General features: G+C 39.2%; 2 protein-coding genes across 2 annotated transcripts; both read left to right on the top strand.

Moving 5' to 3' along the window:
* The first annotated feature begins 1,566 nt into the window (after positions 1 to 1,566).
* LOC145553670 (uncharacterized) lies at positions 1,567 to 17,865 on the top strand. Its single transcript, XM_081612501.1, has 3 exons — positions 1,567 to 1,872; positions 8,006 to 15,254; positions 17,544 to 17,865. Exons 1-2 carry the CDS (start codon positions 1,809 to 1,811, stop codon positions 9,616 to 9,618), a joined length of 1,677 nt encoding a protein of 558 aa, XP_081468627.1. The 5' UTR covers positions 1,567 to 1,808; the 3' UTR covers positions 9,619 to 15,254; positions 17,544 to 17,865.
* LOC103472881 (uncharacterized) lies at positions 15,127 to 23,140 on the top strand. Its single transcript, XM_081612520.1, has 2 exons — positions 15,127 to 15,254; positions 19,604 to 23,140. The coding sequence occupies exons 1-2, from the start codon at positions 15,191 to 15,193 to the stop codon at positions 21,004 to 21,006; spliced, it is 1,467 nt and encodes a 488-aa protein (XP_081468646.1). The 5' UTR covers positions 15,127 to 15,190; the 3' UTR covers positions 21,007 to 23,140.
* Positions 23,141 to 23,577: the final 437 nt, after the last annotated feature.

Below are 23,577 nucleotides of genomic sequence, written 5' to 3'. Positions count from 1 at the left end.
TGATTCCTTTAAAAAAAGAAGTTTTGTTTAAAATACTTTTTTTAATTAACTAATTTTTTACCAAACATAAACATTTATTTGCACACATCAGAAATCTTTCGTTGTGATTTTAGGCCCTGCTCAAGACGTCATGTGAGAATCACAAGCAAAACTTTGAGTCACAAACAAAAGCTTAGAATAGCAAGAAAAGATTTCTGACAAGCGAAAATAAGTTTGTTTTGCAAAAAAGAAAGTTAACTTCATGAGACAAAAATGTGTGATTTAAATTTTTAAAAGTTTTTTTAAAGCAAAACTCAGTAGGCTTTTCTCATGGTGGCAAACATAAACAATTCAATTTTTGCTTTTTTTTCTCGTTTTTCTGCAGTTCCACGTTAAAGTTTGATGCAGCTCTGCTTTCCTGAATGGACCATCTTCATCTCCACTGCAGCAAACAGGCAGCTCTTTTTATATATATTACAGTCCAGTAAAAGGTTGCATTGTGCCCTTGTTTATATTTTTAATAGTGTAATTCTGTAAAGACAAAATATGTCTGGTGGTCCAGCTCTGATTTACATATCTTGCTAAATTGCAGGTTTGAATATTGCAATACTTTCCTATAACAAAATAATCAGTATTTATGCCCTCTAACCCAGGGCGGTTTGCAAGGCAGGACTGCGTCTCCTTGGAGCTCGCCCATCGCATGATGTCATGCCTGGCAGGGCTACGTCTCCTTGGAACCTGCCCATTGCATGAAGTCAGACCCTTGTCTGTTTGCCGAAAATCCCGGACTTTCCTAACGCCTCATGACTCACTGACCATCTGTTTCTAATTCTGCCCCACCCTTGCTTCTCGCTCAGTGAGGAGTGTTTGCTTTTCAGTCTTCCATAATGTAATAAAATCAACTGATTAAGAGTACAGAGCATACATTATTATAACATTCACTTGATTAGAAGTACAGAATATATGTTTTGATCATACATTACAGACATTTCTTCATTGGCATGTGTATTATCACTTTATAATCACTTATCACTTATAATCATCATCAAATCATTATACAGGGTATACTGTTATTCCTCAGGCCTTTATTCCGTTTTCTGTGTGCACCTGGACAGATCTCACATGCTCATACCAGATTTCATGACAACCTGCAGAAAGAAACTACTAATAAAATATCTTACATAGGCATAGTGTTATGCTCTATATGGAGATGTTTGTTAGCTTTGATTATATATGTCACAATTTTGTAATTTATCATTGTTTATTAAACTCTGAAAGCTGAGTGGCTTTGTTAATATTCTGTCCTAGAATGCGGTTAGATGTGCCCTTTTTTGTTGTTGAGCACCTGCCCCTTTAGTGGTCTCTGCACGGCCCTGCCACTGACGGTGGAGAGCCATACTTTTTCGAGTCCTGACGCAAAAACTTTCTGCTAGTCCCCAGTGTACATTAGCATGTGTTTACTAATGTAGCTTGTGTTTGTAAGGCGGTCACGCACGTGGTAGCTGCCCTGTGACGTGAAATAGACATTAGCCAATGAAACGCGGCCCCTGTGGTAAGGTCCATCCTAGTATGGACCATATGATCCACAAGGTGGCGGTAATGCAATGACATGAAAGCCGACAGTCATAAAATCCCAAAGAAGAAGAAGAGGAAGAGCAGGAGGAGGAAGAAGATAAAGAGGACGGCATGCAGTCTGTTCTGTTGAATGTTTGAGTGTTTCTCTAAAATATCTTCAGTCCAGCTTAAACGAGTTTATCAACGAGCGGTTAACTGCTGCTGAAGAAACATTCACAGAGTTTAGAGGAATAACCGTCAAGTCGGAGGAAGAGATGGATGATCAGCGCAGACTGCTGGATTTCTCCCGGACTCCCCGGATAATCTTACACCGGATAGGTAGGAAACACCAGCGTTTGGATGAAGGTTAAGGTCTGAATGTAGAAGCTTTCGGTATGAAGATCATTTAGTAAATGTTCTTTTCCTGTATAAATGTTTTTTAACAGGTAAATGAACTCAGACATCATAATTACGCTGTTAGAATGGCTTATTTATGTAGAGAGAAATGGAGCCAATGACCTTTATTTCATGGCTCTCCTCCTTTAACTGCTTAGACTTACTTTTGAAAACAGGAGGAATATGAACAATGCAGCGCAAGGTTAGTAAAGCTAGCAACATAAAATAATACCAGACGCAAACGCGTGAAGAAAGTGTGACAACTTTGCCGAAACACGCTGTGTGAAACAACTGTGTTTGAGCTGTGCGCGGAACAAGCACGTGCTTTCTCAGTGCTCATAAAGAGCACGCGCATATTTTTCCGCATGGGCGGTGCGGAGCGGCGTGAAGACGCAGGGAGAGGGGGTGGGGGGGCATAAACATAATATAAGAGTAGACCCCGCATAGGCTGCTCCGGCGCAGAAAATACGGCGGCCATCTTGGAGCGGTACTCCCTCCTACTTTGCTCTACCAAAACAGCACAAGATGCCTCAGCTCTGAGGGATTTTGTTGCTTGGATCGATGGACTATTGATGTGAGGGCTCCACAGACAACATTTCACAAGTAAGATTAATATATTGTGTATATTTTGTGATTAGAATATTACTTTACTGTATGTCCCCCGGTGAACCAACTAATATTAGCTACAGTGCTTGGTGTAATACGGGGTTCAACCCCGCTATGAAGGCTAACTGCGATTCTGTAAATCTAAAAAAAATATATATATTCTGTAACATTGACTTAGATTATCTGACACAAGAGCCTACATTAGAAATGTGACAATGTAACATGTATTATAAAACTTATATTATGTGTTCTAACATACACCAGAAAGTTTACACAGGTGGTAAAGACTATATGCAATTCTTTCACGCTGTCAAAAGTAATATACATCCCAAATCTTCTGTTTTTGTTTTGAAAGTTTCATAAAGACACGATGTGAGGAAGAAGAGAGAGATATCTATAAAGAGAGACGGATTCACTGCAGCACGGATGAATCTCACATCGGATTTTGGACTCAATCTCAGCTGCTGAATCTCTCTGAAGCTAGAACTCGTCGGCTGACAAACATAAACGTATATCTATATATGTATGTGATGTATATACATGCATACATATGAACATGTATCCAATATATATTCAGTATTAATCATTATTTATTCGTCATTATTATTCATTATTTATTTGTGTTTGTATACTTATATAAATATGTATTGATATTACTAAATAATTTATTAAATAAATTATGACCGGCTGTGTGCTTTGTAATATGCTCTTCATACATCGATATCAGAATATTCCATTCCTATTCTATTGTTTTAGCCACTAAGCATATTTAAATATGCTGAACTATGTATTAAAAACATACTTAAATAATACAATTGTTTATAAATGTAGCTTTGATAGATGTTTGAATATGGTTTCCAGTAACAAAAAAGCGTGTTGTGATCGCTTAAATGGGCTGATACATCATTGTGCCTGCTAAACACATAACGCTGAGTGGAGTGGTGTACCGCTCCAAGATGGCCGCCTTAGGGGGAGCTATCTTGGTGCGAGAAGCAGTATGGATGAAAAACAAAAAAACTGCTATGCTGAGCCCTTTAAGGGGCGGAGCTTAGAGCAGTGTTTTTCAACCACTGTTCCGCGGCACACTAGTGTACCGTGAGTGATCGTCAGGTGTGCCGTGGTAATTATTCAAATTCACCTACGATACCGTATTTTTCAGACTATAAGCTGCTACTTTTTTCCTAAGCATTGAAACATGCGGATTGTAGCCCAGGGCATCTTTCTGTGGATTTTTCTTCAACCACCAGGGGGCTCTTTAGCAGGAAGTGAATCATTAGAATTCAAAATTCCAAATCAAAGAAGAACGGCTAATTTTCATTTAGAACAACCACATGCTAGCAGCAGGCATGACAGAGAAATGTTTTCAAACTCATATGATGCAGCTTTTAAGTTGAGGGCTGTCGATCTGGCACTACAGGAGGGAAATACAGCCACTACACTTAAGCTCAGTGTGAACGAAACCATGGTTCGGCTTTGGAGACGGAGTGTTGCGTCCTTAATGTATCCAGCAGATTTATTAGAACGCAGCCCTCTGCCTGGCTACTATAAAAACTAAAACCAGAGAGAGACTGAGAGCTGTGGAGGAAGAGCTTTGTCTTTCTTCAATTTCTGCCAAGAATTCAGCTGTTTTCATCCAAACATGCACAGGTTTCACACTAGGTGGGTAAAATATACAGATATTGAGATTTTGTACATGCAACTCTTCATATTGTAACAGTGAATATGAAGTGAAATGTTTCCCAAATATTATGGCTTCTTTCAGAATAAGAATTATTTTCTTTATTCCGGCTATAAGAATGATTGTGGATTAGTTTGTAAAACACTTTGAAGTTTTCTACAACTTCTTTAAATTTACCACCACAGTGTTGTTGCACTGTTCAGGTGTATTTCTGAAGTGGACATGTTAAGTGCAATTTGAAATAAGAAAAGCAAAATGTGTTAAAAATGCATTTTTTTGTTTATTTGATTCCTATTCAAGATACTTTGATAAGAATGACTACATATAGGCGGCTACCAGTGGTGGGAAGTAACGAAGTACAAGTACTTTGTTACTGTACTTAAGTACAGTTTTCGTGTATCTGTACTTTACTTAAGTAGATTTAATAATGGATACTTTCTACTTTTATTCCACTACATTTTACAGTAAGTATCTGTACTTTCTACTTCACTACATTTCTACAAAACTGTCGTGTTACTCGTTACATCCAAGTCGCGTTGCGCTTTTTGTCCGTTAAAATGTGAAGTTCAGGGTCTTAAGGTGGCGCCGTAAAATCCGAGCAATAACGTGACTTAGTGTCTGTTATCACCCATCGCCTCCACCTTTACTCGCACGCGGAGCTCCAGACATGCGCAGTGGTTTCCTCTGAGCGGGAGGAGATGTCTGTCTAATCGCCAGTAATATAATAGAGCTGCATAAATCATAGATATGGCGACGTGAAATCAGCAGCGCTTCGCTTTCACAGACGGCGGGACTTCGTCCAACTTTTAGCGTCACTTTGAAGGAAAGCTTAAAGAAAGGTAAGATCTGTGGACGTGATGCTAACAAAGCATCACGTCCACAGAGACACATGTTGCATCTGCGATGAAAAAAAGTTGTCACTCATGCGCTGAATTATTGTGTGTTGACTGAGGTGTGGCATATATGGGACAACGCTGTGACCAAAGTCTGCAATATAGTGATATGACATTCAGGAACAATCCGATTCTTCTGGACAGATCTTTACTAAGTCCTAAGGACTGAAGCTTCACTTAGAGCCGTTCTTTGTTCTTGTGTACACAGCAGTAGATGTATGTATGTATGTACATCCATACATACACAAATTTATTTAATCGCTGAATAAGTAAAAGTTGAACGTATGAACACAGCATGCTCATTGCTCATTGATTGATTTCGTCTCCTGTCATGGTGGCAGACATCGCAGTGGGAGGGAGGGTGAAAACAGTCACCGTGCTCCTGCTGCTTAGTTACTTGTTGCGCCGTTGGACAGTGTTCATAGTTGAACGTTATTTACCGTTGATTGCGATGTTTCAGTTGTGGTTTTTGACATGGGCAATATGGGCAACCTCCCAGGGCGTTATTTTTCTAGGGATGGCAGGAGACCTCTGTGTATTGTAGCACAGCGATGAAAGCAAAACAGAATGAAGTGAGTTTTACTTGATACTGGTTAAATATATTTCAGCTCTAAGTATTTAATATCTAGGTGTTTTTATGGGAATGTGGATCTTTCTGATCAATCTGAGAACCAATTTAGATAGGTAAACTTAATTTTATTGCGTCATTTAGCGCGGGGCCCTGGTCTTGGTCTCGGTGGTCTTGACTACAACTCTGCTACATGGCTCCTTGGTTGCCTCCCCTCACCTTCTTTCCATCCCCTTTCAGTTGGATTTCTTTCTAAATAAATGTCACTAATGAAGTTCATGCTATGTCAGGACAGGAGACGAGATGTTTCCATCCCTGAAATTATGATCCATAGAATCACATATCTAAGTCTCAACTGTTACAGAGAATAAACACAATAAGAACACGTTTAATCTGTGGTAGTGTTAATTAAAATGGCATATTTCTGATGTATTAAAATTAAATACGATCGGCACACTTAATGATATTAGTGATTAGGTAATGCATTCAGCAAGTACTTTTACTTTTAATACTTAGGTATTTTTAAAACCCAGTACTTTTTTACTTAAGTAAAATGTTAATGTGGTACTTTGACTTTTACTTGAGTACATTTTTGACTGTGTATTTGTACTTTTACTTAAGTACATTTTTTGAGTACTTTCTAAACCACTGGCGGCTACAGAGTATCTTTGTTTCCATTTTTGGTTAGTGGTGTGCTTCGTGATTTTTTCAATTAAAACAATGTACCTTGACACAAAAAAGGTTGAAAAACACTGGTTTAGAGCACCGGTGAGCAGCATGTAGACGAAAGAAGGGAAAGAAGCTGAAGAGTTTTACCGTTCGCATTCTGTCATTTAACTTGCTGTTTGCAGTTTGTTGTCACCTTAATTTGATTTGTGTGTGTGGAAATGCAAGTAAGTAATGTCAGAAGTTAAGGACATTGTTTATTTAGCCGAGTATTTAAGTTTTTACCCTTAATTGATAGCATGCTTTGTTCACATGTGAACTTGATAAGAGCTACACAACGTGGGTTATTATTTAGAAACGGGATGTTTGTAACCTTAATATTGCAGTTATTTAGTAAGTGTGATATAACTTCAGTCATTTTATCTAGGCATTATTCAGACACAGATGCTGTATTACTATTTATCTTTTCTAGAACCACACAATGTCATCAAATTAAGAAATAAACAGCAAGTGCAAGTTAAACCCACTGACGTGCCACTCTGCCTTTCTTTGGAGTTCTAACCGGACTCACCACCGTGATCTGAACATTTCCACTAGCGAGTTGCAGTCTGTATCTCTAAAGTATAACATTTTGTGGGGGTGCTGTGGTGACGCAGGGGCTTGGCACGACCCATGTAGTGAGGCCTTAGTCCTTGTGGTGGTGGTCGCAGGTTCAAATCCCGACCTGGTAACATTTTCCACATGTATTCCCCCTCTCTGATTACCCTCTTTCCTGTCCTGTCAAAACTACTTGAACAAAGTCTAACCCTCCCTATTGTAATTCATAGGGGGCCCAGAATATGTTTGAAAACCACTGGGGGGGTCCAGGAGAAAAAGTTTGGGAAGCACTGGTCCAGAGTGACATAGCGAGTAACAAGCCAATCACAACTCTCTCCTATTTGTCTCCGGTTTTCTTTTTTGATCCAGCCATTGTTTCATACAACCAGATTAATCAGAATATCAGAATCACAAACATCTTTTACTTGTTTATTCATTGTAAGGCTTCATGTTGTTTTCACGTTGCCTATTTTACATATATTGTCCCCTTGATGTCACAGTGGAGCACATGAAGCACCGCGGTGCATCGGCTCAGGAGTCGAATGATTGGATGGAGTTCCTCAGGGCTTAAAGAAGCTTCAACTCACCATCACTACTTTTCATTGTCTCCTGTCCTGCTCTGGTCAAAACCCACAGGCCCAACCCAGTGCATGCTGGTCCAATACCAGTACCTATATTTACATATAATGGACCCACAGTTCTTCCTGTCTAACTTAGAAAAGTAAATAACAAAAGAACGAAATCTAAACAATTATTAACCTACAAATAAACTCTGTAATTAAACCCCAAAGATATAAAGTGTACTAAAATCAAATTTTAATACATATAAAAGTAATGAAAATGAACGATGGTTCCAAATAAAGTAATCCTATTTAACAAATTAGTTATTTTTTAATATCTTTAATTCTCCAATTATCAGCTGAATTTGTCGACTGATCTTTCTGTCTACACTCTTGAATTTTTAGATGTGGGTTTTTTCTCTTTTTTATTTCTATCTTAAATGATTTACAACTTTTATTTACTTCAATAAAGTTAACAATTGCTCTTTTCCTCTGTTTTCTTGTCCAGATTCACTGCGGTGTAACATTTATAACCAAGAGAGGAGATCCACTCTGGACCAGGAGGAGTTAAAACCTCTGCAGGTGAAACAACAGGAAGAACCAGAAGATCATCAGATAAAAGAAGAGCAGGAGGATCTAGAACATCAGATAAAAGAAGAGCAGGAGGATCTAGAACATCAGATAAAAGAAGAGCAGGAGGATCTAGAACATCAGATAAAAGAAGAGCAGGAGGAAGTAGAACCTCAGCAGATAAAAGTGGAAGAGAAAGAAGTTTACTGCAGTCAGGATGAAGTTGAGGTTCAATTAAAACAGGAGACTGATACCTGCATGGTGGTTCCTGTTGATGAACAAACATCCCACATTGAATCAGAACCAAAAAGGAACCAAGTCATCTTCCAGGAAGCTGCTGAAGCTGAGAACCAAAATCAGGAAAGAAGAAAACGTTCCTTATGTGTGACCTGTGGAAAAACTTTTAGTCAACAACATTTAACTGGGCACATGAGGATTCACACTGGTGAAAAGCCGTTTTCATGTGTGAACTGTGGAAAAAGTTTTCGTCAAAGACAGACTTTAACTAATCACATGGTCATTCACACTGGTGAAAAACCTTTTTCATGTGTGAACTGTGGAAAAAGTTTTCGTCGAAAACGGACTTTAACTAATCACATGGTCATTCACACTGGTGAAAAGCCGTTTTCATGTTTGACCTGTGGAAAAGGTTTTCGTAAAAAACAGAACTTAACTCAGCACATGATGATTCACACTGGTGAAAAACCTTTTTCATGTGTGAACTGTGGAAAAGGTTTTCGTCAAAAACAGGCTTTAACTAATCACATGGTCATTCACACTGGTGAAAAGCCATTTTCATGTGGGACCTGTGGAAAAAGTTTTCATCGCAAAGTTAGTTTAACTAATCACATGACGATTCACACTGGTGAAAAGCCGTTTTCATGTGGGACCTGTGGAAAAAGTTTTCATCGCAAAGTTAGTTTAACTAATCACATGACGATTCACACTGGTGAAAAGCCGTTTTCATGTTTGACCTGTGGAAAAGGTTTTCGTGAAAAACAGAATTTAACTCAGCACATAAAAATTCACACTGATGAAAAGCCTTTTTCATGTGTGAACTGTGGAAAAGGTTTTCGTCGAAAACGGAATTTAACTGATCACATGGTGTGTCACACTGGTGAAAAGCCATTTTCATGTGGGACTTGTGGAAAAAGTTTTCATCGCAAACTTAGTTTAACTAATCACATGACGATTCACACTGGTGAAAAGCCGTTTTCATGTTTGACCTGTGGAAAAAGTTTTCGTGAAAAACAGTATTTAACTCAGCACATAAGGATTCACACTGGTGAAAAGCCTTTTTCATGTGTGAACTGTGGAAAAGGTTTTCATCGAAAACAGACTTTAACTGATCACATGGTGATTCACACTGGTGAAAAACCGTTTTCATGTGGGACCTGTGGAAAAAGTTTTCATCGCAAAGTTAGTTTAACTAGTCACATGATGATTCACACTGATGAAAAGCCGTTTTCATGTGTGAACTGTGGAAAAAGTTTTCATCGCAAAGTTACTTTAACTCGGCACATGATGGCTCACACTGGTGAAGAGTTGTAGAATTGTTTTCCATGTGTCCTATGTTGAGTTTCACTTTAAAAGTGATTTGGTGAAAAAATAGAATATGGCTGAAACAATTCCTGAAGTGATTCAAGTACATTGATTATTTAAGTTCCTTGAGGAAAATGTATCTTCCTCTAAGTTATATTTTATTATTTAATGCTCAGTGTTCCAGCTGGGTTATTACTTGCGTTGCACAGAGCTCTCACTTCCGCCTGAGTTGTTGACGAAAGCTAAGTGTTAGCAGCATAACGTCCAGTTTTCAACTTCGGCCTGGGAGGATTCTGTTAATATGATGTTTGGGTCTTTGTCGTTTATCGGGGGACCAATAAATAGCCTTTAAATGACTGGCCGATGCCTGGAGTACGGTAATCTTTTCTCCTCTCTGAGCTGCTGCCTGGTGGCGGTTCAGAGCGAACGACGATGAAGAGTAAGCGCTGCAGGAGTATTTATACAGGTGAGAGAATAGACTGAACACTGCGGACGAATTAGAATTAGATATGTGGATACTTAGAGATGTGAAACATTTTTTATTGATGCTTTGCTTTTTTCTGGCATATTCTGTAGTAGAAATAATGACAAACTGTATTGTTATTATATACAGTGGGGCAAAAAAGTATTTAGTTTGCCACCAATTGTGCAAGTTCTCCCACTTAAAAAGATGAGAGAGGCCTGTAATTTTCATCATAGATGTACCTCAACTATGAGAGACAAAAGGAGGAAAAAAAATCCAGAAAATCACATTTTCTGATTTTTAAAGAATTTATTTGCAAAATATGGTGGAAAATAAGTATTTGGTCAATAACAAAAGTTCATCTCAATAGTTTGTTATATACCCTTTGTTGGCAATGACGGAGATCAAACGTTTTCTGTAAGTCTTCACAAGGTTCTCACACACTGTTGGTGGTATTTTGGCCCATTCCTCCAAGCAGATCTTCTCTAGAGCTGTGATGTTCTGGGGCTGTCGCTGGACAACACGGACTTTCAACTCCCTCCACAGATTTTCTATGGGGTTGACATCTGGAGACTGGCTAGGCCACTCCAGGACCTTGAAATGCTTCTTACGAAGCCACTCCTTCGTTACCCGGGTAGTGTGTTTGGGATCATCGTCCTGCTGAAAGACCCAGCCACGTTTCACCTTCAATGCCCTTGTTGATGGAAGGAGGTTTTCACTCAAAATGTGACGATACATGGCCCCATTCATTCTTTCCTTTACACGGATTAGTCGTCCTGGTCCCTTGGCAGAAAAACAGCCCTAAAGCATGATGTTTCCACCCCCATGCTTCACAGTAGGCATGGTGTTCTTTGGATGCAACTCGGCATTCATTCTCCTCCAAACACGACGAGTAGAGTTTTTACCAAAAAGTTCTACTTTGGTTTCATCTGACCATATGATATTCTCCCAGTCATCTTCTGGATCATCCAAATGCTCTCTAGCAAACTTGAGACGGGCCTTGACATGTACTGGCTTAAGCAGGGGGAGACGTCTGGCACTGCAGGTTTGAGTCCCTGGCGGCGTAGTGTGTTACTGATGGTAACCTTTGTTACTTTGGTCCCAGCTCTCTGCAGGTCATTCACTAGGTTCCCCCGTGTGGTTCTGGATTTTTGCTCACCGTTCTTGTGATCATTTTGACCCCACGGGGTGAGATCTTGCGTGGAGCCCCAGATCGAGGGAGATTATCAGTGGTCTTGTATGTGTTCCATTTTCTAATAATTGATCCCACAGTTGATTTCTTTACACCAAGCTGTTTACCTATTGCAGATTCAGTATTCCCAGCTAGGTGCAGGTTTATAATTTTGTTTCGGGTGTCCTTTGACAGCTCTCTAGTTTTGGCCATGGTGGAGTTTAGAGTGTGACTGTTTGAGGTTGTGGACAGGTGTGTTTTATACTGATAACGAGTTCAAATAGGTGCCATTAATACAGGTAACAAGTGGAGGACAGAGGAGCCTCTTACAGAAGAAGTTACACAGCTGTGAGAGCCTGAAATCTTGCTTGTTTGTAGCTGACCAAATACTTATTTTCCACCATATATTGCCAATAAAATCTTTAAAAATCAGAAAATGTGATTTTCTGGATTTTTTTTTCTCCTTTTGTCTCTCATAGTTGAGGTACATCTATGATGAAAATTACAGGCCTCTCTCATCTTTTTAAGTGGGAGAACTTGCACAATTGGTGGCTGACTAAATACTTTTTTGCTCCACTGTAAACACTCAATAAAATTACATGGATTATAACAAAACTGGGTGATAAATTGTTCTAGGTACATTTAATGCCCTTATGGCTACTGGGTATAAACTGGTCTTGAGTCTGTTGACCTTGTTTTAATGCTCCTCTATCTGCAGCCACTTGGAGCAAATTGTGACCTGCTGTTAAAATGTTCTTGGTTTTCCTGAGGCAGCCGACCTGTGGAGTTGTTGGAGAGAAGGCAGAGAGCAGCCGATGGTCTTCTGGGCAGATTTTATGATTCTCTGGAGAGTCTTCCTCTGTGCTGCTGTGCAGCTGGAGAACCACACACAGAGACAATAGCAAAAAATGTCTCTTGAAGGTTTCCCCTAAAATGCACTGGAGGCGGCCATTTTGGGCCAAGGGGCAAATTTTGGCCGTTTTTCACTTTCACTCTCATTGAACTTTAACAAACTCCTTCCATGGATTTTGAACTATTGTCTTTATTTTTGGCCAGTATGCAGTTAAGGGGTGGGGCTTTAAAAGTTATCAAAAAATTAGGTTCCATAAATGTTCAGGTGGCATGGCAGAGCAACGAATTTAGCATAGTGGCTAACGCAAACAAAACGTTATGACTTTCATTTAAAAAGGCCAGTTGGCACCAAACTTGGCATTAGTGATCCTGGTTGGATCCCTGACAATCCTATGTCATCATAGACTGATGTCATCCAAGCCCCTCACCATCTGAACAGGAAGTGACTTTTTTCCTTGGAAAGCTTAATCTCTGAACCGCTTAGCCTAATCATGGTGATCTTCTGTCAGATGACAGAAAACATGTTGGTCTCACATGCCTTAAAGCGCCAAGAGTTTTCAGTAGAGGGCGTGGCAATGGCGATGCGGCGCAGTGACAGGTCACGCCGCTGCCATATGTTTGGCTATAAATTCCACATGTTTCGACCGAGCTGGACCAAACTCACTGTGATCGATCCTTGTCCACCACCTGACAGGAATGCAGTCCAATATTTGGTGGGTGTGGCCTAATTCCTCCACAGCGCTCCAAAGCTTTATGAAGAAACTTAAAAAAGTTTTACTCTATAGACAATGTAATATTCATTATAAACTAATTTTCATGCATTGATTTTTCTTGATTGTAGAAACTATGGTTGATTATTCTCTTCAATAATTTGTTGTCTTTTGTCTTGGTTATATTTTTCTATTTTCTGCTGCTGCTGTCTTCTATTATAGATTACCATGCTTCTAATGTTGGAACTAATTTAACCTCTACATAGATGTATATTTACTGTCTTCGAAAGTAAGTGGAAAATGTGCCTTTTCTGTGAAAATGTACAGTTAGTGCTGAATGTTACTGCTGAAAATTGTAGAGACATTTAAAATCAGCTGCAGAAATGAAATGAGAAGAAGCAGCAGAAAAAGTTAATCTTCAAATCTGGTTACATAGCAAAAACTCAGCTAAACTAAAGCAAGAAATCCTTGGCTGGAAAAGAGCTGACAGATAATATACACTGCTCAAAAAAATAAAGAGAACACTTAACACAATATAACTCCAAGTAAATCAAACTTCTGTGAAATCAAACTGTCCACTTAGGAAGCAACACTGATTTACAATGGGGACCCTCATCGGGTCAATCAGTGTTGCTTCCTAAGTGGACAGTTTGATTTCACAGAAGTTTGATTGTGTTGTTTAAGTGTTCCCTTTATTTTTTTAGCAGTATATATTGGGATGTACATGTTTATATGTGTACATATAAACATGTATATGTTTATATGTACACGTATAAACGTGTATACACATGTTTATATGTATACATGTATACATATATACATTTGTATATATATATACACACATGTATGCATGTGTAGACACAAACATGTATCTAATATATATTATTCAGTATTAATCATTATTTGTGTAATCATTTGTGTTTGTATATTTATATAAATATGTATTTATTACTAAATAATTATGAATGACCGTGTGCTTTGTAAAATGCTCATCATACATCAATATTACATCAACATCAGGATATCGTATTCTATTGTTTTCTATTGAAATATGCTGAGCTACGTATCATTACATTTAAAAAATTGTAAAAAATACAATTGTTTATAAATGTAGCTTTGACAGATGTTTGAATAAGGTCTTCAGTAACAAAAAGCATGTTATGATTAATTAAATTCGCAGATACGTTACTGTGGCTGTCAAATATATAAGGCTAGAAGTGGATATATGTATAATATAAAAGTGGAGCGGTTGACCACTCCAACATGTCCGCCCTAAATCTCGTCAGCTACAATAGGCGAGAGCGGTTCATGAGGCCTCCACCCATATACACTGGTCAAAAAAATAAAGGGAACTCTTAAACAACACAATATAACTCCAAGTAAATCAAACTTCTGTGAAATCAAACTGTCCACTTAGGAAGCAACACTGATTGACAATGGGGACCCTCATCGGGGCAATCAGTGTTGCTTCCTAAGTGGACAGTTTGATTTCATATAAGTTTGATTTACTTGGAGTTATATTGTGTTGTATAAGTGTTCCCTTTATTTTTTTAGCAGTATATTATGTTTATGGAACAAAGCAGCAGAGCTCATGATGGATATACAGATATAATAGGAAAGGTTCTTATCTGGTGTAGTGAGAAGTTGTATCGGTACTGCCATTATGCTGCACTTGGCTAAAAGGTTTTCATAACGGATGTGTTTATTATTGACTTTATTTTTTTTTATTCACTAAACACAAAGAAAGCAAAGCAATAATACTTACACCAGCACACAATCTTTGTTCTTATTGAATCTATGGCTGTTGAGCTGCAAATGTGGTCGTGCACAAGCTTTGATCCATGCAAGGCATTCCGTTTCAGGTTTTGGAAATCTGTGACAATCAGGATACTGACATCGCCTGTACAGATACCCCACTGACGGTGGAGAGCCATTCTTTTTCGAGTCCTGACGCAAAAGCTTTCTGCTATTCCACAATGTACATTAGCATGTGTTTACTAATGTAGCTTGTGTTTGTGAGGCGGTCACGCATGTGGTAGCTGCGCTGTGACGTGAAATGGGCATTAGCCAATGAAACGTGGACCCTGTGGTAAGGTCCATTGTAGTATGAGAAATCTTTAGATGTGATGACCGTATGATCCACAAGGTGGCGGTAATGCAATGACATGAAAGCCGACAGTCATAAAATCCCAAAGAAGAAGAATAGGAGGAGGAGGAGGAGGAAGAAGATAAAGAGGACGGCATGCAGTCTGTTGTGTTGAATGTTTGAGTGTTTCTCTAAAATATCGTCAGTCCAGCTTAAACGAGTTTATCAACGAGCGGTTAACTGCTGCTGAAGAAACATTCACAGAGTTTAAAGAAATAACCGTCAAGTCGGAGGAAGAGATGGATGATCAGCGCAAACTGCTGGATTTCTCCCGGACTCCCCAGATAATCTCACATCGAATAGGTAGGAAACACCAGCGTTTGGATGAAGGTTATGGTCTAAATGTAGAAGCTTTCTTTATGAAGATCATTTAGTAAATGTTCTTTTCCTGTATAAATGTTTTTTAAACATTTTTACAGGCTCTCCTTTAACTGCTTAGACTTACTTTTGAAAACAGGAGGAATATGAACAATGCAGCGCAAGGTTAGTAAAGCTAGCAACATAAAATAATATCAGACGCAAAAGCGTGAAGAAAGTGTGACAACTTTGCCGAAACACGTTGTTTGAGGTTGTAGTTCTTGAGATAAGCGCGCGGAACAAGCACGTGCTTTCTCAGTGCTCATAAAGAGCACGCGCATATTTTGCCGCGTGGGCGGTGCGGAGCGGCGTGAAGACGCAGGGGGGATTTGGGGGGCATAAGCATAATATAAGAGTAGACCCCGCATTGGCTGCTCCGGTGCAGGAAATACGGCGGCCATCTTGGAGCGGTACTCCGTCCTGCTTTGCTCCACCAAAACAGCAGAAGATGCCTCAGCTCTGAGGGATTTTGTTGTTTGGACCGATGGACTATTGATGTGAGGACTCCACAGACAACATTTCACAAGTAAGATGAATATATTGTGTATATTTTGTGATTAGAATTTTACTTTACTGTATTTACGTCCACCGGTGAACCAGCTAATATTAGCTACAGTGCTTGGTGTAATACGGGGTTCAGCCCCGCTATGAAGGCTAACTGAGATTCTGTAAATCTACAAAAATTAATTATTCTCTAACATTGTCTTAGATCAGTGGTCCCCAAACTACGGCCCGCCTCCACATTTGGTCCAGCCCTCTGAATACCAGAAAGCATTCAGATTTTTTTTCATATATTGCATTTTCCGGTTTATATGTAGATTTTTCTTCAACCACCAGGGGGCTCTTTAGCAGAAAGTGTGTCCTGTAAACTGAGGGTGTTTTGTTTTTCATGGCGAATTGCTGCCATCTGTTGGACTTTTAGGGAACTGCTCGACTTTTATGTTATGTAATCAGTACGGTTGGTAGCGGTAGAGCAGATGAACACACGTGTCTGTTATGAACGCCGCATTCAGGTCGAGTTCTTAGAAGTAATGCCTGTAAGTAGCAGCTTATACTTCAAAACGAGCCTTTATGTTAACATATGATAAAATAAGTAACTTGTTTATTGAATTAGTTTTGGAAATACCTGCGGGCGATTTGATTATGTGCTACCCTGCGGGCGATTTGATTATGTGCTACGTCATTGCTAACTAGCAGGCTGCTAAGATTTCTCAGGTCGTTACATAGCATTGCCGCTCATAGCATTTCGAGGTAGTTGTTGTATCAGTTGTACTTCTAATGTATGTATCTGAATGTAAAACACTTCTGTAAGCTGCTCTGAGCTCATCCTGAGTTGTTTGTGTTTTGACAGTTTCACTCCATTCTACATGGAAATTAAGGAAGAACTAATTAATCCTGACTCGTGTGAAAGGAGTTTGGCTGATGGTTAGTTTTGGTACAAGACACCATAGCAAGACCATTACGAAGTGAATCATTGGAAGTCAAAATTGGAAATAAAAGAAGAAAGCGCCCATTAAAACGGAGTTAGGTTTTAATAGGGAATTGAAATTTGAGAATGTTGATCAGTTAAATAGCATTGAGGGGAAATGCTATTTTAACAGTTTTTTTTAAATAATACTGGGATCATTGAAAATTTGAGGTATAGATATTAGGATTCAATAGATGGCAGTAGTGCAACAATAATGGATGCAAGCTGGTGTTGAAATCTAAAGAAGAAGAACAACGTGCCCATTTTCATTTAGCACATGCTAGTAGCAGACACGAAGGATCAGCACTTTTACTGTTACAGTTACCGTTTGGAAACTACCGTAATCAGTTCTGTTAAATCTAATCTTGGCAACTTTTCTTTTTCAACGTAATAAATATGATATTCAATTGACCTGTTATGACTAAAATTTTGGGTGTCCGCCCGCCCCCCTCTGCTGCAGCAGCAGAGGGGGGCACTCCTGCAATCGTCTCACTTTGTGTTACAAACTGACTCCGGCCCCCCACCACATGAGGGAAAAGTTATGTGGCCCTCACAGGAAAAAGTTTGGGGACCACTATCTTAGATTATATGACACAAGAGCCTACATTAGAAATGTGACAATGTAACGTATATTATAAAACTTATATTATGTGTTATAACATCCACCCGCAAAGATTACACAGGTGGTAAAGACTATTATTTATATGTAATTCTTTCACTGTGTCAAAAGTAAGATGCATCCCAAATCTTCCGTTTTTGTTTTGAAGGTTTCATAAAGACACGATGTGAGGAAGAAGAGAGAGATATCTTTAAAGAGAGACGGATTCACTGCAGCACGGATGAATCTCACATCGGATTTTGGAATAAATCTCAGCTACTGAATCTCTGAAGCTAGAACTCGGCGGCTGACAAACATAAACATATATCTATAGATGTGATGTGTATACATGCATACATATAAACATGTATCAAGTATATATTATTCAGTATTAATCGTTATTTATTTGTCATTAATTTATTTGTTTGTATAGTTATATAAATATGTATTGATCTTACTAAATAATTTATTAAATAAATTATGAACAACTGTGTGCTTTGTAATATGCTCTTCATACATCGATATCAGAATATTCCATTCCTATTCTATTGTTTTAGCCACTAAGCATATTTAAATATACTGAACAATGTATTATAAACATACTTAAATAATACAATTGTTTATAAATGTAGCTTTGATAGATGTTTGAATATGGTTTCCAGTAACAAAAAAGCGTATTATGATCGATTAAATGGGCTGATACATCATTGTGCCTGCAAACACATAATGCTGAGTGGAGTGGTTGACCGCTCCAACATGGCCGCCCTGGGGGGGGGCATCTTGGCGCGAGAAGCAGTATGGATTTAAAAAAAATTAAAAAAAACCTGCCTTGCTGAGCCCTTTAAGGGGAGGGGCTTAGAGCACCAGTGAGCAGCCTGCAGACAAGAAGGGAAAGAAGCTGTAGAGATTTTACTGTTCGCATTCTGTCATTTAACTTGCTGTTTGCAGTTTGTTGTCACCTTAATTTGATTTGTGTGTGTGGAAATGCAAGTAAGTAATGTCAGAAGTTAAGGACATTGTTTATTAAGCAAAGTATTTAAGTTTTTACCCTTAATTGATTACATGCTTTGTTCACGTGTGAATTTGATGAGAGCTACACAACGTGGCTTATTATTTAGAAACGGGATGTTTGTAACCTTAATATTGCAGTTATTTAGTAAATGTGATATAACTTCAGTCATTTTATTTAGGCATTATTCAGACACAAATGCTGTATTACTATTTATCTTTTCTAGAACCACACAATGTCGTCAAATTAAGAAATAAACAGCAAGTGCAAGTTAAACCCACTGACGTGCCACTCTGCCTTTCTTTGGAGTTCTAACCGGACTCACCACCGTGATCTGAACATTTCCACTAGCGAGTTGCAGTCTGTATCTTTAAAGTATAACATTTTGTTGGGTGGTGACGCAGGGGCTTGGCACGACCCATGTATTGAGGCCTTAGTCCTTGTGGTGGTGGTCGCAGGTTCGATTCCCGACCTGGTAAAATTTTCCACATGTATTCCCCCTCTCTGATTACCCTCTTTCCTGTCCAACTACTTGCACAAAGTCTAACCCTCCCTATTGTAATTCATAGGGGGGCCCAGAATATGTTTGAAAACCACTGGGGGGTCCAGGAGAAAAAGTTGATGTCCCATTGGAGCATATGAAGCACCGCGGTGCATCGGCTCAGGAGTCAAATGATTGGATGGAGTTCCTCAGGGGCTTCATGAAGCTTCATCTCACCATCACTTCTTTTCATTGTCTCCTGTCCTGCTCTGGTCAAAACCCACACGCCCAACCCAGTGCATGCTGGTCCAATAGCAGTACCTATATTTACAGATAATGGACCCACAGTTCTTCCTGTCCAACATAGAAAAGTGAATAACAAAAGAACAAAATCTAAACAATTATTAACCTACAAATAAACTCTGTAATAAAACCTCAAAGATATAAAGTGGAGTAAAATCAAATTTTAATACATATAAAAGTAATGAAAATAAACGATGGTTCCAAATAAAGTAACATCTTGAAATAAAATTTAAGACAATGACAATCTTATTTAACAAATTAGTTATTTTTTAAATATCTTTAATTCTCCAATTATCAGCTGAATTTGTCGACTGATCTTTCTGTCTACACTCTTGAATTTTTAGATGTGGGTTTTTTCCTCTTTTTCATTTCTGTCTTAAATGATTTACAACTTCAATAAAGTTAACAATTACTCTTCCTCTGTTTTCTTGTCCAGATTCCCTCTTGTGTAACATTTATAACCAGGAGAGGAGATCCACTCTGGACCAGGAGGAGTTAAAACCTCTGCAGGTGAAACAACAGGAAGAACCAGAAGATCATCAGATAAAAGAAGAGCAGGAGGATCTAGAACATCAGATAAAAGAAGAGCAGGAGGATCTAGAACATCAGATAAAAGAAGAGCAGGAGGATCTAGAATATCAGCAGATAAAAGAGGAGCAGGAGGATCTAGAACATCAGCAGATAAAAGAAGAGCAGGAGGATCTAGAACATCAGCAGATGAAAGTGGAAGAGAAAGAAGTTTACTGCAGTAAGGATGAAAAACAGATTGAATTAAAACAGGAGACTGATACCTACATGGTGGTTCCTGTTGATGAACGAACAAACAAAACTGAATCAGAACCAAACAGGAACCAAGTCGTCTTCCAGGAAGCTGCTGAAGCTGAGAACCAAAATCAGGAAAGAAGAAAACGTTCCTTATGTATGGACTGTGGAAAAAGTTTTAATGATAAACATGATTTAGCTCAGCACATGAAGACTCACACTGTTGAAAAGCAGTTTTCATGTGTGAACTGTGGAAAAAAATTTAGTCGAAAGCAGCATTTAAGTGAGCACATGATGATTCACACTGGTGAAAAACCATTTATATGTGTAAACTGTGGAAAAAGTTTTAGTCTAAAACAGACTTTAACTAAACACATGGTGATTCACACTGATGAAAAGCCGTTTTCATGTGTGACCTGTGGAAAAAGTTTCCATCGCAAAGTTGGTTTAACTCGGCACATGATGATTCACACTGGCAATAAGCCGTTTTCATGTGTAAACTGTGGAAAAAGTTTTAGTGAAAAACAGATTTTAACTCAGCACATGATGATTCACACTGGTGAAAAGCCGTTTTCCTGTGTGAACTGTGGAAAAAGTTTTTGTCAAAAAGTTGGTTTAACTCGGCACATGATGACTCACAATGGGGAAAAGCCGTTTTCCTGTGTGACCTGTGGAAAAAGTTTTAGTCGAAAACAGGCTTTAACTGATCACGTAATGATTCACAATGGTGAAAAGCCGTTTTCATGTGTGACCTGTGGAAAAGGTTTTGGTGTAAAACGGCGTTTAACTCAGCACATGATGATTCACACTGGTGAAAAGCTGTTTTCATGTGGGAACTGTGGAAAACGTTTTCGTCAAAAAAAAAATTTACTTCAGCACATGAGGATTCATACAGAGGAAAAGGCGTTTTCATGTGAGAACTGTGGAAAAAGTTTTAGTCTAAAACAGACTTTAACTAATCACATGATGATTCACACTGGTGAAAAGTCGTTTTCATGTGTGACCTGTGGAAAAAGTTTTCATCGCAAAGTTAGTTTAACTCGGCACATGATGATTCACACTGGTGAAAAGTCATAGAATTGTTTTCCATGTGTGTCCTATTTTGAGTTTCACTATAAAATTGATTTGGTGAAAAAATAGAATATGGCTGAAACGATTCCTCAAGTGATTCAATTACATTGATTATTTAAATTCGTTGAGGAAAATTTATCCTCCTCAAAGTGTCACTAAGTTATATTTTATTATTTAATGCTCCGTGTTCCAGCTGGGTTTTTACTTGCGTTGCACAGAGCTCTCACTTCCGCCTGAGTTGTTGACGAAAGCTAAGTGTTAGCTGCAAAACGTCCAGTTTTTAAGTTTGGCCTGGGAGGATTCTGTTAATTGATCATGATGTTTGGGTCTTGTTTATCAGGGGACCAATAAAAGGCCTTAAAATGACTGGCCGATGTCTGGAGTACGGTAGTCTTTTCTCCTCTCTGAGCTGCTGCCTGGTGGGGGTTCAGAGCGAACGGCGAGGAAGAGTTAAGTGCTGCAGGAGTATTTATACAGGCGAGAGAATAGACTGAACACTGCGGGCGGATGAGCATTAGATAATTAATGTAAGACGAACTATCCATCCATCCATTTTCTTCCGCTTATCCAGGGTCGGGTCGCGGGGGCAGCAGCTTCAGAAGGGAGGCCCAGACTTCCCTCTCCCCAGCCACTTCTTCCAGCTCTTCCGGGGGAATCCCAAGGCGTTCCCAGGCCAGCCGAGAAACGTAATCCCTCTAGCGTGTCCTGGGTCTTCCCCGAGGCCTCCTCCCGGTGGGACGTGCCCGGAACACCTCACCAGGGAGGCGTCCAGGAGGCATCCTTACCAGATGCCCGAGTCACCTCAACTGGGTCCTCTCGACATGGAGGAGCAGCGGCTCTACTCTGAGTCCCTCCCGGATGACCGAGCTTCTCACCCTATCTCCAAGGGAGAGCCCAGCCACCCTGCGGAGGAAACCCATTTCGGCCGCTTGTACCCGTGATCTCGTTCTTTCAGTCATGACCCAAAGCTCCAATTGCAGGGGGAATCACACTCTTAAGCCTCCCTGGTAAGGTCTATTCAGGGGTCCTGGAGAGGAGGGTCCGTTGGCTAGTCGAACCTCGGATTCAGGAAGAGCAGTGTGGTTTTCGTCCTGGTCGTGGAACACTGGACCAGCTCTACACCCTCAGCAGGGTCCTAGAGGGTACATGGGAGTTCGCCCAACCAGTCTACATGTGTTTTGTGGACTTGGAGAAGGCGTTCGACCGTGTCCCTCGGGGGGCCCTGTGTGGGGTACTCCGGGAGTATGGGGTACCGGGCCCTTTGATACGGGCTGTCAGGTCCCTGTATGACCGGTGTCAGAGTCTGGTCCGCATTGCCGGCAGTAAGTCGGGCTCGTTTCCGGTGAGAGTTGGACTCCGCCAAGGCTGCCCTTTGTCACCGATAAGATGAACTAGAATATAAATTTTATATCATCTCAGTCTCAACAAATGGTGGTAGAGCTCATCGTGGTGGCACAGAGCTGGTAGACGAGTTTCTGCGTGTGATTAATGAAGGTGTTAAATCCTGTCGCTAACATGAACACAAAAGCTATAAATGTCTGGGCAAGGAGAGAGTTAATCTATTAAAGTGACTGAAGATGAAAACATGAACCAAAAGCTGGAGTATAGACATATTTTAGTATTTGTGAACCTCCATCTTTATTATTGAATTGAATAGAATTTGTTTTTTGTATACATTTTTTTTCAGCTTAACTTGTAAAGTGAGCTATTATTGATGCAAGTTAATTTTCTAAACTACAGAAAAGTTATTGTTCTGAAGCTCAACTGTAAAAAGTGGACTGATGTTGATAAGTGATAGTAATACTGCTGTTATGTTAGATTTACCAATGTTTTATTTGATCTTTTTTATATCCGATTACTCGATTAATCATAAGAATAGTCAATAGATTACTCAATTACTAAAATATTTGTTTACAACAGCCCTAAACCAGAATTAAAGAATGGAGGGATTTCATGTCTATAAAGCTGAGAAATTGTATTTGTTAAATGTGATCATTTAGTTCTTGACATTTGGATACTTAGAGATGTGAAACATTTTTATTGATGCCTTGTTTTTTTTCTGGCATATTCTGTAGCCAAAATAGTGACAAACTGTATTGTTATATAAACATTCAATAAAATGACTTGGATTATAACAAAACTGGGTGATAAATTGTTCTAGGTCAGGGGTGTCCAAACTTTTTGCAAAGGGGGCCAGATTTGGTGTGTTAAAAATGTACGGGGGGTCGACCTTTGGCGGACATTCTTTACATAGAACAGCAATATATTTAAACACATTTCAGAAACCATTCTGTGTTTCACATTTGCTTTTTTATTTTAATTTCAACGATGGTAAGCATGTCTTTTGGTTCATTTGAAACATGCATGTCATATCCAGTTGAATTATCACTTAACTTCACTTTTTTAACACTAACTTCTTTCTAACAGTTAAACAGAAGTAATTGTGTGCAGATTACATTTGACACATAATAAAAATATCTCACCATGGCAGTTCAATATTTACAGAATAAAACAACAGAAAATGAGCAAGTAACAGTCATATCAACAAGTGCAGGCCTCATTTGAAATATGACATAT

Source organism: Poecilia reticulata, chromosome 11 (genome assembly GCF_904066995.2).
Source record: "Poecilia reticulata chromosome 11, P_reticulata-male-v2, whole genome shotgun sequence".
In the NCBI taxonomy this organism is placed as follows: domain Eukaryota; kingdom Metazoa; phylum Chordata; class Actinopteri; order Cyprinodontiformes; family Poeciliidae; genus Poecilia; species Poecilia reticulata.
Note: the sequence above shows the minus strand (reverse complement) of the source record. Positions and strands in the feature narration are given on the sequence as shown.